A 14,107-nucleotide genomic window follows, 5' to 3' on the forward strand; every position below is an offset into this window, starting at 1 on the left:
TGCCACTTTTGGTTGGAACAGTGAGGAAGTGCTTGAAGTGAAATGAAGAGATGGTGTCACATTCTTCTGAAAAAGAGATGGGATGGTACCCTGCTCTAATCATTAGCCAACCTATTCTCCTGGAATCTATGTATATTTAATGAAAGCAAGAGAGGAACGAAAATATGCTTCAGCTTTTGGGAAAGTTAATAACTTTCCGTTTTTCAACTCCCATTCCTTTACTAGACTTGAAAGCTGGTAGTTTTCTCTATTAAGAAGGTAATGTAAGAGTATCAAATGGAAGCGATGATACTGTTCCTTCAAAAGAGTCCCCAAACTAAGTAGTTGGTTGTGCCCAATTCTCAGTTATTTGAAGCAATGTGGAAATTCATACAGGTTTATTTATCCAGTAGAAACTAATTCTATCCATTATTGACTTCCAGGCTGCCTCTAAGAAAATTTTTCAGTGAAGATAAAATGTATTCCCATCAGTTTTCTGTGACCTGCTATGTAAAAATTTTAGATTTGCATAAAAGCAAATTATATAATTGTAATGCTTTATTACTGAAGGTTATTTACATAGTGTTTAAAGCACAATAAAAAATAAGTTACAATACAAAAGTTCTCTTCAAGTAAAAGACACTGAACAGCCAGGCTATATTAACCCTTGAATATTTAGTCAAGACACAAAAGCTACAAGTTTTGCTGGAAACACCTTCCATGAGTTTTTAACTACCTCTTTACATTTATGGAACATCACCCAGGCCATCTGTTTGAAGAAATGCCCAATTACTATATTTTCAAAGGTTGAATTATAGAGAAAAATAGAAAATGTGAAAGGTAATGTAGACTTTAAATCCAATTTTTACTTTCAAAACTGGGTACTGAAACTGTACTTTTTTAGACAGTATAAAAGGCAAAATGAGACAGGTATGGAATGCATTTCGAATCAAGGTTCACATGTAAATTATACCAGGTTTTTTTTTTAGTGTTGGAAAACATATCAAAGCTCATCACCTTTAAATACAGATAAACTATTTGGAAATTCCAGTTTTAAAAGAAATAATATCTTCAACCTAGTTGGTGAAAACTGAAAATATCAAGCTGTAAACATGGGGGGCAGGCAGTAGGGGGAGAGGTTCCTAAACATTTAGATGTTTTCTATTCTTTAAATAAGTGCTGCAGTAGCTTAAGTTTGGAAAGACACTGGGAGACTACACACTTCTTGAAAAGCACTCTTCTTTCCATGACCCACTTATAAAGTTTGTTTTATCTACTAGTATAAGAGAAAAAAAAAAAAGTTGGTTACATTCTGTTAGTTTTGGTATTTCTTTGCCCCCAAACCAAATCCTCCCCCCAAATAAGCAACTGAATTAAAAAATAAATAAAAGAAAAAAATTTAATGTCTTCCAGTTCTCAGAGCTTTGTATAACACCATACAAAATTATTATCATTTAGGGTGATTTTTTTCACTAGCCCTAAATTTTTTAATTGTAATATACTCCTTCAGAAACTCCATTTAACTGCTTAATGATTCCAGTCTACAAATAAGCATAGATTTTGCTCTGTTGTTATAAATAATTGAATTGGGGGAAAAACTATAGTAAGCTAAACAGTCATTCACTGCTCATGAAAGATCTGAGCTGTTGATTGCTTGTCACAGCAGAGAAAAAAGGTGACAAGCAATTCATCTTGAGGTGGCCTTTGTCAATCTACTAGCACTTCTGTAACCTTCCCTAGTTACTCTGTGGTTTAGACTTGTACTACTGTAAACCTTGGATCAATTGACCAAAAACAAACAAAAACAAAAACCTGCCATCTAGGGTATTGAAAGAAATTCAATAAAATAAGATGTGTCCCATACTTAAGGAGAGCCATAAAAATCAAACTGTTCTTTAACAGGTTGAATTTAGAATTTTCTGTTAATCAATCAAAAACAGTTGGGAGAATCAGCTCACCTTTTAATTGAGAGTGTGAGAAGGAAAGAGTAAACATGTTAACTTTAGTAGCAAGAGTGCTGCTCTAAGGAAACTAATATATTAAAGGAAATCTTATGACACACAAGTGGACTTTTATCCCATTTGATGCCAATAGATATGTATACAAATCATAATCCACAAGGAGTGTTTAAGGGCAAAAATGTAGCTTCCTAGTATATAAAAGCTAATGAGCATTTGAAAAAAATACAATATTTGTACTCTGAAATTAAATAAAACCTTAGTAACAGGGCTGTGTGTGAGTCTGCTGGTATCTGCTCAAGAAGGGCCCTATGCTGGCACCAGAGGAACGTTGCTTGTCTAGGTGGTTATATACTGCAGAGCTGGTTGGAAGACAGGTCACAACTGGAAAAGCCAAAGAAAAGCTTCCATTAACACCAACTTATCTCAGGGTTCTTGTTCTTGGAAATCTTCAGCTTCCTGAAATACAAAACAAAAGTTTAAATGGATAATGTATATGGCAAGAGTGCAATAGGAGTACCTGGCATTATGAATACATATATATATGATCTATTCTCCATCGTGAAGGAAAATATTCGTAAGTATATTTGTCCTCTTCTAACTTAACTTTTAAAAGAAATTTCCTGATCCTTATTACATATTTCTCTGAGTCAGTGTCCTTAATTCATAGTCTCTGCCTTGCATGGACACTTGGATGATCCATAGCTGCTCACTCACATGCATTCATTCCTCTCCCTCTCCCTCTCTCTCTCTCTCTCTCTCCCCCCCCCCCACCGTCACCCCAACCCCTTTATTATAAACAAAATCAAATATACAGGGGCTTCCCTGGTGGCGCAGTGGTTGAGAGTCCGCCTGTCGATGTAGGGGACACGGGTTCGTGCCCCGGTCCGGGAAGATCCCACGTGCCACGGAGCGGCTGGGCCCGTGAGCCATGGCTGCTGAGCCTGCGCGTCCGGAGCCTGTGCTCCGCAACGGGAGAGGCCACAACAGTGAGAGGCCCACGTACCGCAAAAAAAAATCAAATATACAGAAAAGTAAAGAAGGCAGTGTATGGAATTCACTGTCACTTAATTTTAAAGTTTTTTTTTTTTTGCCTTATTTGCTATAAATACATATATTGGCGGGGGCTAAAGTTTTTAAAACAAATTACTGACATTTTAACCCTAAATACTCCAGTATGCATTTTTATAATAGGGATATCTTCCTGTGTAACCACAATACCCTTATTATACCTAATAAAAGTTAACAATAATTCCCTATTGTCCAGATTGAAATTTTTCATATTAAGACTTGCCCAATGTCCCCCCAAATCTTTTTTATAACTAGTTTATTCAAATTAGTATCCATCCAGTCAGGGATTGTACACTGCACTTGATTGTGTTACTTCTTTAAACTTTTTTTTTTAAATTAGGGTATAATTGCTTTACAATATTGTGTTAGTTTCTGCTGTACAGCAAAGTGAATCAGCTATATATATACATATATCCCCTCTTTTTTGGAATCCTTAAATTTTTTTCAATCTTAAACAGGCTCCATCTTTATTTTCCATGACTCTGGCTTATTAGAAAATCTGCTTGATTTTAAGTATAGCCCTTGGTAAAAATCTCTCTGACACCAGATTTTTTTTCTAGGTTTACAATAGAACCATTTTTCTCCATATTCTATTTTATAAATCCTTGAGAACTTTCACTGGAGCTTTAGGCTATAAAAATGTGGCTCTTTTTGCAAATAATAATAGTGGACCTACTTCAGAGAATAGAAGAAATTGTGATCATATGAAAAATAAATCATCCTACCTTTTAAGCCTAATAAACCTAAAAACTGGAAAAACAAAACTAAACACCACTAAAATTGGATTCATAGTCCCAATAACTAAATGAGAGTAGTAGAAATCAATTCCAAATAATACAGAAGTTCTCCTGTCAAAATGTCAAGCATATCTATTGAGTCACTCTCTTAAATGCCATGATTAGGTTACAATAAAACAAAAGAATAAAAGCAGATATTCTTTCATTTAAAAAAATTTATTTACATGTTGAAAGTTAATTTATTATTCTTTATGGTGGTAAATATAACCCCAAAGCCTCAAATAATCATAGAATTCTCTCAGCTTTACTGGTAGTAGGGTCTAGCTTCCTATCCTTTGCACAAAACACACTCAAAGGGGAAGCCATCGATAACACAATAGAAGCCTTTTATCTCTCTGCCCAACTCCTCTAATTTCATACAGGAAACACATATCATATAATCTGGGAGATCCACAGTAGAAATGAGCCATATAAGAAAGCTAAGGAGGGACTCCCCTGGTGGCACAGTGGTTAAGAATCTGCCTGCCAATGCAGGGGACACGGGTTTGATCCCTGGTCCAAGAAGATCACACATGCCGCGGAGCAACTAAGCCTGTGAGCCACAACTACCGAGCCTGCGCTCTACAGCCTGAGAGCCACAACTACTGAGCTCACGTGTTGCAACGTATGAAGCCCATGTGCTCTAGGGCCCACGGCCTGCAACTACTGAAGCCCTTGCCTTAGAGCCCGTGCTCCACAATAAGAGAAGCCACTGCAATGAGAAACCCGCGCACCGCGAGGAAGAGTAGGCCCTGCTCACCGCAACTAGAGAAAGCCCACGCACAGCAACGAAGACCCAATGCAGCCAAAAAAAGCTAAGGAAAGAAATGAACCCATTTGTGAACCTTACCATATAATAATGTTAGTCTGTGTCTTCTAAATAAACAGAAACCTTTTTTTCTTGGTTGAGCTTTTCTTCTTCTTTTCTGTAACATAGAAGCAGAAACCAATGTCAGGGGAAAAAGGCAAGAAGCAAGGGAGGCAAATCCTACAAAGGTTCAGGTGTGATATATTCTGCCAAATTTGGGGAAGAATTGTATGCACCTGGGAGTAGATCCAAGCTTACAGAGCACTAAACCTATTAGCGCTATCTAATAATACTCATACCTCCACATGACCCTGGGTATCTGAACTTAGACACTTTTCAGAATATTTCTAGAAGACAATATTATTTTGGAACTCCAGGTTTAAAGCAGACACCTTAGTTTACCATTACTATTCTACCTCTAATTCTACTTCCTATTCAAAAAAGAAAAGCATAAAATAAAAAATAAACAAACAGAAACAAAAAAAGAGTGACCTAGAAGTCAACTTTATTGATCGTATTCTATTCAAACCAACTCAGAGTTGGGTTCATTAGTCTCCTTAAAAATCAATTCTATTTAGTAAATATTTCTTGAGGAAAAGAAACAAATGGTGCTGGGACAGCTGAAAATTTACAACTGCAAAAGAATAAATTTGAACTCCTACTTCACACCATATACAAGAATTGATTCAAAATGAATCAAAGACCTAAATGTAAGAACTAAACTGTAAAACTCTTAGAAGAAAACATAGGCATAAATCTTTTTGACCTTGGATTAGAGAGTGGTTTCTTAGATATGACACCAACAAAACAAGCAACAAAAGAAAAAAAAGATAAATTGGACTTCTTCAAAATTTAAAGGACACTAATCAAGATAGTGTAAAGGCAACCCACAGAAGGGGAGAAAATAATTGCAAATCCTATATATAATAAGACGCTTTTGTTTACTCCAAAATATATTTTGAAAAACTCGTAGGGCTTCCCTGGTGGCACAGTGGTTGAGAGTTCGCCTGCCGATGCAGGGGACACAGGTTCGTGCCTTGGTCTGGGAAGATCCCACATGCCGCGGAGCAGCTGGGCCCGTGAGCCATGGCTGCTGAGCCTGCGCGTCCGGAGCCTGTGCTCCGCAACGGGGGAGGCCACAACAGTGAGAGGCCCGCATACCGCAAAAAAAAAAAAAAAAAAAAAAAAAAAAAACTCTTAAAACTTAACAATAAAAAGACAAATAACCTAAATTTAAAGTGGGCAAAATATTTGAATAGGTACATCTCCAAATTAGATATTTAAATAGCCAATAAACACATGGAAAGATGCTCAGCATCATTAGGAAAATGCAAATGAAAACTTCAATGAGATACCACTTCACACCCACTAGATGACTATAATCAAAAGGACAGACAATACAAGTGCTGTTGAGGATGTAGACAAACTGGCACCCTCATACATTGCTGGTGGGAATATAAAATGGTGCAGCTGTTTTGGAAAACTGTCTAGCAATTCCTCTAGAAGGTAACACAGAGTTACTACATATCCCAGTAATTCCACTCCTAGTTATATACACGGGAGAATTGAAAACATATGCCCATGAAACTTGTAGATGAATGTTCATAGTAGCATTAATCGAAATAGCCAAAAAGTGGGGAAAACCTAAATGTGCATCAACTGAATGGATGAACAAAATGTGGTATATGCATACAATGGAATATTATGCAGACACAGGAAGAATGAAGTACTATAACATAGATGAACTTTGAAAGCATTATACTAAGTCAAAGAAGCCAGACAGGGCTTCCCTGGTGGTAAAGTGGTTAAGAATCCGCCTGCCAATGCAGGGGACACGGGTTCAAGCCCTGGTCCGGGAAGATCCCACATGCCGCGGAGCAAATGAGCCCGTGCGCCACAACTACTGATCCTGTGCTCTAGAGCCCGTGAGCCACAACTACTGAATCCTGTGCGCCTAGAGCCCCTGCTCTGCTACAAAGAGGAGCCACGGCAATGAGAAGCCCGCTCAGCGCAATGAGGAGTAGCCCCTGCTCGCCGCAACTAGAGAAAGCCCGCGCGCAGCAACGAAGACCCAGCACAGCCATAAATAAATAAATAAATAAGAAGCCGGACGTAAAAGGTCACATATTGTATGATCCCCTTTATATGACATGGCCAGAACAGGCAAATCCATAGAGACAGAAAGCAGATTAGTAGTTGTCAGGGGCAGGTGAGGGAGGAAAATAGGGAGTGGTGGCTAAAGGGTATGGAGTTTCTTTTGTGGAGGTGATGAAAATATTCTGGAATTAGTGGTGATGGTTACACAACTTTGTGAACATTAAATAATGAATTCTATTATATGTAAATTTTATCTCAATAAAAAAATATATTATGCACCTTATATCAGCATGGCTGACTTTGCTAGGCACTAATTCATAGAGCCCCTGCTGACAGCCCAGTGGTTCTTAGAAATGTATGCTTTACATTAAAAGTGAGGAATATCCAGGACTTCCCTGGTGGCGCAGTGGTTAAGAATCCGCCAGGGGACAAGGGTTCAAGCCCTGGTCCGGGAAGATCCCACATGCCACAGAGCAACTAAGCCAGTGTGCCACAACTACTGAGCCTGCGCTCTAGAACCCGAGAGCCACAACTACTGAGCCCACCTGACACAACTACTGAAGCCCGTGCGCCTAGAGTCCGTGCTCCGCAACAAAGAGGAGCCACCGCAGTGAGAAGCCCGCGCACCGCAACGAAGAGTAACCCCCTCGCCGCAACTAGAGAAAGCCCGTGTGCAGCAACAAAGACCCAACGCAGCCAAATATTAATTAATTTTTTTTAAAGTGGGGAATATCCTAGAAAAGCTTTATATAAGTAAATTTTTATAATATCAAATCCTGCATAGTAAAGAAAGCTTATAATAAAATCTTCTATAAAATTAAGAAACTAAAGTTACTAGACCCACAGACATAGAAAACAAATTTACGGTTTGTTTGTTTGAAAGAGTGGGGAGGGATAAATTAGGAGATTGGGATTAACATATACACGCTATAATATATAAAATAGAGAACCAACAAGGACCTACTGTATAGCACAGAGAACTATATTCAATATTTTGTATTAACCTATAAGGGAAAAGAATCTGAAAAAGAATACATACATATATATATATATATATATATATAAATCACTTTACTGTACACCTTAAACTAACACAACATTGTAAATCAACTACACTTCAATTTAAAAAAAGCTAAAGTTACTAATTCACACCCTAATTTATCCATCCTGTGAATTTGAATTCTGTTATGTAAGATTAACTCAAGAGGAAGAACATCTGTCCAACAATTATTTAGCCCCACTATAAAATACCAAGAGTTGCCATAAAACAGTGTTAAAAGAAGACTTTCCCAGAACTGCCCAGCCTTACGATTTTATCTCCACCACTTTATGAGCTCTTTCAGCCCGTCGCTTTTTCCGGAAATGCTGGAAGAGGACCACCACAATTACTATTATGACCATCAGTGCACAGGCGGAGCCAATGGCCAGGGCCAGGAAGTGGATCTCAGAGAAGCGTACTGTAAGGAGAAAAGATCAAGTTGGGGTTCTGAAAAGAGGACGACTATAATGAAATCTAAAGATATTCATCCTTTTTTTAAAAAATAAATTTATTTATTTTATTTATTTATTTTTGGCTGCATTGCGCCTTTGTTGCTGTGTGCGGGCTTTCTCTAGTTGCGGCAAGCGGGGCCTGTTCTTTGTTGCCGTGCACAGACTTCTCATTGCGGTGGCTTCTCTTGTCACGGAGCACGGGCTCTAGGTGCGTGGGCTTCAGTAGTTGTGGCACACGGGCTCAGTAGTTGTGGCTCACGGGCTCTAGAGCACAGGCTCAGTAGTTGTGGCGCACGGGCTTAGTTGCTCCACGGCATGTGGGATCTTCCTGGACCAGGGCTCAAACCAGTGTCCCCTGCATTGGCAGGCGGATTCTTAACCACTGCACCACCAGGAAAGTCCCAAGATATTATTCCTTAAATGGAATCATTTAAGGGTGTATTTTCATCTTTAAATGAAATCTTCCTTTCTTCTACGATATTAATTTTGTAAAGTCTAGTAGCAGTAGAAAAGCCATACAGGGATTTCCCTGGCAGTCCAGTGATTAAGACTCCGTGTTTCCAATGCAGGGGATGCAGTTTCAGTCCCTGGTTGGAGAACTAAGATCCCATATGCTGCGTGGTGTGGCCAAAAAAAAAAAAGTAGGAAAAGCATACAGACTACTTTAGTGGTTCTCAAACTTTGGTTCTAGGAGTAGCAGCTACAGAATTACTTGAAAACTTTGAAATGCGAGTTCTATCAGGCCCCACCCCAGGCCTAATGAATTACAGGGGGCACCCAGCAATCTGTTTTAATTTGTCCTCCAGATGATTCTGATGCATGCTAAAAGTTTGAGAACCACTTGGCCAGTTGATCTACCTAGTGGGGTAAAGTTATTGCTGACCTAATCGAATCCAGTGTCTAAACTATTTCTCCCCGAATCCTTCTCTCCTCTGTCATGCAGTCAGTCATTTATTCAGGCTTATTAAGGGCCTATTATGTTCCAGGGACTCTGATGGAAATACAAAGCCAAAAGAGACATTACCTTCAAGGAACTCATGCCCACTGGAAAGATAGACAAGTAAATCAGTAACTATAGTCTAGTGGATATATGATGCAAGAGAGAACCCAAAGGGAAGGGTCCCTAAACCAGGCTAGAGTCTGTGAAGCCTGGGTCTCTTAATTTTTACCTTGATTTCTGACTTAAATTTCAATGAACCCTCAGAGCCAGAAAAGACATTAGAGAATATCTAGCCCAGGGGTTCCCAGCCTGGAGTCTATGAAGGAAGATGGGGGGTGGGCAGGGCACAAGCCCACAGAATCCATGTCATATTGTGTGTGTACATTGTTGTGGTAAACAGGGGTTATGGCATTCATTAGGTTCTCTAAGAGTACTGATCCCAATATGTTGAAGAACCATGTGTTCTTATCTACCTGTTCATTTTGCAGGATAAGAAACTGAGAGCCAAAGACATTACATTACTTCTTTCAATACTCAAATGACTTCTCCAAGGTCATACAGCTCTCTATTGATAGGGCCTTGAAGGATGATACTAGGAATGAAAGGAGGAAATGATACCACTGTAGAGGCTTTTACGTTTTGGGTAGTAATGTTGTGTGTTGGTTAAGAGCATACAGCAGAGACAGCTAGGTTAAAGTACCAGGTCCTAAAAAAAAAAAAAAAAAGTACCAGGTCCTGTGTGATTTGGGGTAATTAACTTCTTTGAGCCTCAGTTTCTTCAGTGTATAAAATAGAGACAACAATATTCACTTCTTGAGTTCTTATAAAATATAAAATTGCTCATGTAAATTGTTCCACGCTGTGCCTGCACATAATAAAGTTTCAATATATGGTAATTATTATAATTTTCAGTACAATTCAGTACAATTCAAGAAGTATTTTCATTACTTCATTTTATCCTCACCATAATTTTTGCCATATTATTCTCACTTTACAGGAGAAAAAGAAAAGTTATTTACAGCTGGTAAACTGTAGCAGTGACTCAAACACAAATTTACAACTTGTAAGTTTTATGGTCTTTGCTTTTTGTTGTCTGGCAGTTTTCCAGGTTGTCCTTTATAGAACTGCAGGCAATACAGTGCCTTAGTTTGGAGCACAATTTTGGAGACAGAGATGCTTGGGTTTGAGTTCTGAGTGACTCCATTTAGGAGCTCCATGACTTTAGACAAGTGACTTAACCTCTATGAGCATCGGTTTCCTCATTAGTAAAATGGGGGGGGGAGCACAATAAAATGATATGATATGTAAAGATTAGATATGATATGTAAATCCCCTAGCACATGGGAAGTGTTCAATAAACAATAACTACCCTTATTGGGATCTGCCTCCAACAGTGGTTGCGAGAATTAAATGAGATAGTACATGTCAAGAACTTTGGACAGTGCCTGATGTAGAGTAGGTACTCAATAGTACCTTGTGAATAAATGAGTGAATGAATGGACCTATTGTGTTAGCCTTTTATCGGAGGGTTGCTTCCTCTCCCTTTCACGATCTCAATGCCATTTTTGTAACAGATTCCTTAGGTCCCTCTATTTTCTGTTTCTTTCCACAGCCAAACAAAGCCTTCCTCTTTTTTACCCCAGGACTCTTCACTCTCCCTCTGCAGTTTCCAGATCCAAAGGGTTGGTCCCTCTCTACTCTTTCAGCCATCACAAAAGTTTGCCCCTCTCTTTTCTACAAGCTCTCACGCTTTCCAAAACGATTTTTCTCTGCATCACCTACCAGTTTGCACAACGCTGAGCTGGATCTCCCCTATCAGCCCATCAACATCAGGTGGGTTCTTCACCTGGCAGGTGTATGTCCCATTGTCATCAAACTGTAGCTTCCAGAGGAGGATGGAGACATCGTACCGCTCAGGGTTCCCATCCCAGACCACCCGGTCCTTGAAACGCCCACTCATGGGTCTGAAAGGATCCACATGGTAGTAGAAAACCTAGAGAGGAGAAATGGCCAAAGGTCTTATCTGGTACCTGGGAAGGGAGGCTGAGATGGCAGGACCCGAAGAGAAATGCCAGCAAGCCTGACTGCCCCATCTGCAGCTCTCCTGCAAGAACCTCTTGCTTTCCCCTTCGCCAGCCTCTCAGTTCTGTCTGTTGATTTGTTTCCCAGCTTTACCCTGTGCTTGTTGCTAAGAAAAATACAGGAAGGGCAAGGAGAAATGGACTGGCTTCTTTTCCTAACAAAGGGACCCTTACTTACAAACTGCTCAGGGCCCCCATCTCGAGGACGGAAATTCCAGGTCACTGTTAGAGCATCACCCACAGGGGCAAAGCTGGAGAAAGTGCATTTTAACCGAACATCGGTCCCATTGACAGCCTCCAGCACACGGGGAGTGTAAATTTCCACAGCTGCTATTGGCCAAAGAGCTGCAATGAAAAAAAGGGAAAGGAAGGGTTAACAAGAGATGTGTATTAAGAGAATTTCTGCTGACACTACCAAAATAAAAGTATGAGTAGGGCATCAAACAGAACTGAGATGCCTCAGCTCTCACTCAAACTCACTTCACCCAGAGTCTGCATACTCCTACCTACATGCAACCTTCACCCTCCCATTCCTTAAACAACTACAAATACCACACAGCGCTCTCGCTTTCTCCAAAGCATGATACCCTAGCCTCATGGTACCCACTTCAACACTGCTGTAAGCAAACTACAAACATCGGCAAATAAAATTGAAAGCAGAAACAAACCATCAGAACTAATCAGAACATGAATTAGACATGTATTCAGATTAAGCATTGTATGTTATGTGTCTGATGGTCCCCTAGCAGGTATTTTCCAGAAAGTGTCCTTGTTGTGTGAATTTCACACTGTTCCTAGTCTTCTGCAGAAACTGAGTTAATCAGTCCCAGACAGTTTAGCTTGCCTGCGCCACTGGCACCTTTATACCACATGACATTTTTTTAGCATGATATTTACATTTAGAATGTGCATGTTGGGGCAGTTACAAAGCCCCAGTGGGTCTCTCTCCTTAACAATCTCAGCTTTCCCAGTGCTGCCGAGAGCCCCAGGCAAGACCCACACACAGAAATCGAAGTGCTAGGTTCTGCCAGCAGTGGGAGGTTGAGAGTAACCACAAAAAATGGTGTGTAACCTGAGATTAGAAAACTCTCTCTGTGCCTGAATCACTGGCACCTGAGAACACACCTAAACCTGTTTTTCCAAAAGCAACTCCCCCCAAACAACCCACCACTTCAGTTTCACTAAAGTCAAAACTAAAATGAAATGCAACTGTGGCTCAGGCTCCAAAGAGCTCCAAAGCTCTTGCAACTTCTTCAACAATTAGCTAACTTTATAGGGTAGGCAGTGAAGGAGGTAGGCTCAGAGAAGCCCGCGAGCTCTTACCTGTGAGCTGTATGCCGAGGAGAAAAAGCACAGCACGCGTAGGGCTCTTGCCATACATGAGGGAAACCCAGCCCTGGCCCCAGAGACCAGACCGGGCAGACGGAGCGTTCCAGCACCCCGCCAAGGCCACTCCAGGAAGAAAGCGCACTGCGTTTTTCCGGAGAGGGGAGTCAGTCCCTCACCTATGGGAACCTGAGCACCCGTGCCTGTGAGTCATTCCTGCTCTGCCGGTGCTGGAGTGAAAGGTGGGGCCTCAGCTCCCAACGCCCTCCTTCCCTCCTTCCTTTCCTCCCTCCCACCCTCTGTGCTACAAGCGCGCCTGTAGAAAGTCCCATGCAGTCCTGTCTTAACTTTTCAGTTTATCTGGACCCTGGCCTCTGGATGGCCTTGAAAACAGCCAGAGGAGGTGGTGCCCGTCTGAAATGTCCCAGGCTGCTTTGGTTCTGGCCCACACACACACGTTTTTTTAAAAACAGGTTTCAGGCTCGTCTGAGAAGTGAATGCTGAACCTACCTGCAGTGATTCCACTTATCAAAGCACCTCCCTTGGGCCACAGCAGCAGAAACTGGGTTTCCAAATCCAAAGTAATCAGAATTCCTTAGGACCCTCTGTGCTCAAGAAGTCCTACAGTTTATACCCTCAATTTTAGCCAAATGTTACCACAAGGATTGCCGTACCTTTTCTAGCTGCTAGCTTTCCCCGAGACCCACGTAAAATAGACTGACCAAAACAAATCTCAGTGTTTAATGACCCTTTACGTTTGAAGGATTTAAAGAGGAATCAGGACATCATCCCAGCTCATTTAGCCTATCTCAAGACAGTTTGCAAAGTGCTTTTATCTACACAACACTGCCGTGAGGCATTCCCATTTCACCAGTGAAGACGCTAAGAGCCCAGAGAAGTGATTTGCACAGCCAACAGGTAGCAGAACTGGAACTTTTTTGACTTTTTTTTTTTTTTTTGGCCGCACGGCATGTGGGATCTTAGTTCCCCAGCCAGGGAGGGATCCAACCCATGTCCTCTGCAATGGAAATGCAGAGTCTTAAGTCCCCTTTTTTGACTCTTAAATCTAGTTCTCTTTCCACAAAATAATAGCTGATGTGAACAATCAGACAGAGGACTCTCAAGGAAAAGTTTTTCCTAATAACTTTTTTGTAGCTCTGATTTTATCTGCCATTTTGGGGGCAGCCATCTGTCTGAGAAATCTAAAGCGTTGAGGACTTTAAATGAGCAAAGGTGCCTCCTTGTCTGGAAGGACGATGGGTAATTGTTACAGGTTAATGAAGCAGCGTGGAAACAGCAGTAGGAGGGGGATGAAGATTACACACACAGTTAAGAAGTAGGCTTGACCAGAACCTAGAACAGAAGAAACAAATTGCCCTCATGCCTGGATTAGCAATCTAGAAACTCTTTAGTGATTCATAAAGTCTCCTAGTGAAACCCTGGAACAAAGAAGTTTCCAGGACGGGGAGGAAGGGGCAAGCTAACTAGAAAAAATAAAACAGCATAAAGAGGGAAGCAAAGAGAAAATTCCACCAAGAGAGAGGCAGATTACGGAAGAAGAAGAAAAGCAAAAGAGGAGA

General features: G+C 40.7%; 1 protein-coding gene across 1 annotated transcript; it reads right to left on the reverse strand.

Annotated features, from left to right (window-relative positions):
* Positions 1-233: 233 nt before the first annotated feature.
* MPZL2 (myelin protein zero like 2) lies at positions 234-12,805 on the reverse strand. The gene is made up of 6 exons (XM_079929386.1): positions 12,525-12,805; positions 11,380-11,546; positions 10,903-11,113; positions 7,999-8,146; positions 4,635-4,710; positions 234-2,396 (listed from the first exon to the last, which is right to left on the reverse strand). Exons 1-5 carry the CDS (start codon positions 12,580-12,582, stop codon positions 4,647-4,649), a joined length of 648 nt encoding a protein of 215 aa, XP_079785512.1. The 5' UTR covers positions 12,583-12,805; the 3' UTR covers positions 234-2,396; positions 4,635-4,646.
* Between the last annotated feature and the right edge of the window lie 1,302 nt (positions 12,806-14,107).

This window comes from Stenella coeruleoalba (genome assembly GCF_951394435.1).
Source record: "Stenella coeruleoalba genome assembly, chromosome: 8".
Taxonomy (NCBI): domain Eukaryota; kingdom Metazoa; phylum Chordata; class Mammalia; order Artiodactyla; family Delphinidae; genus Stenella; species Stenella coeruleoalba.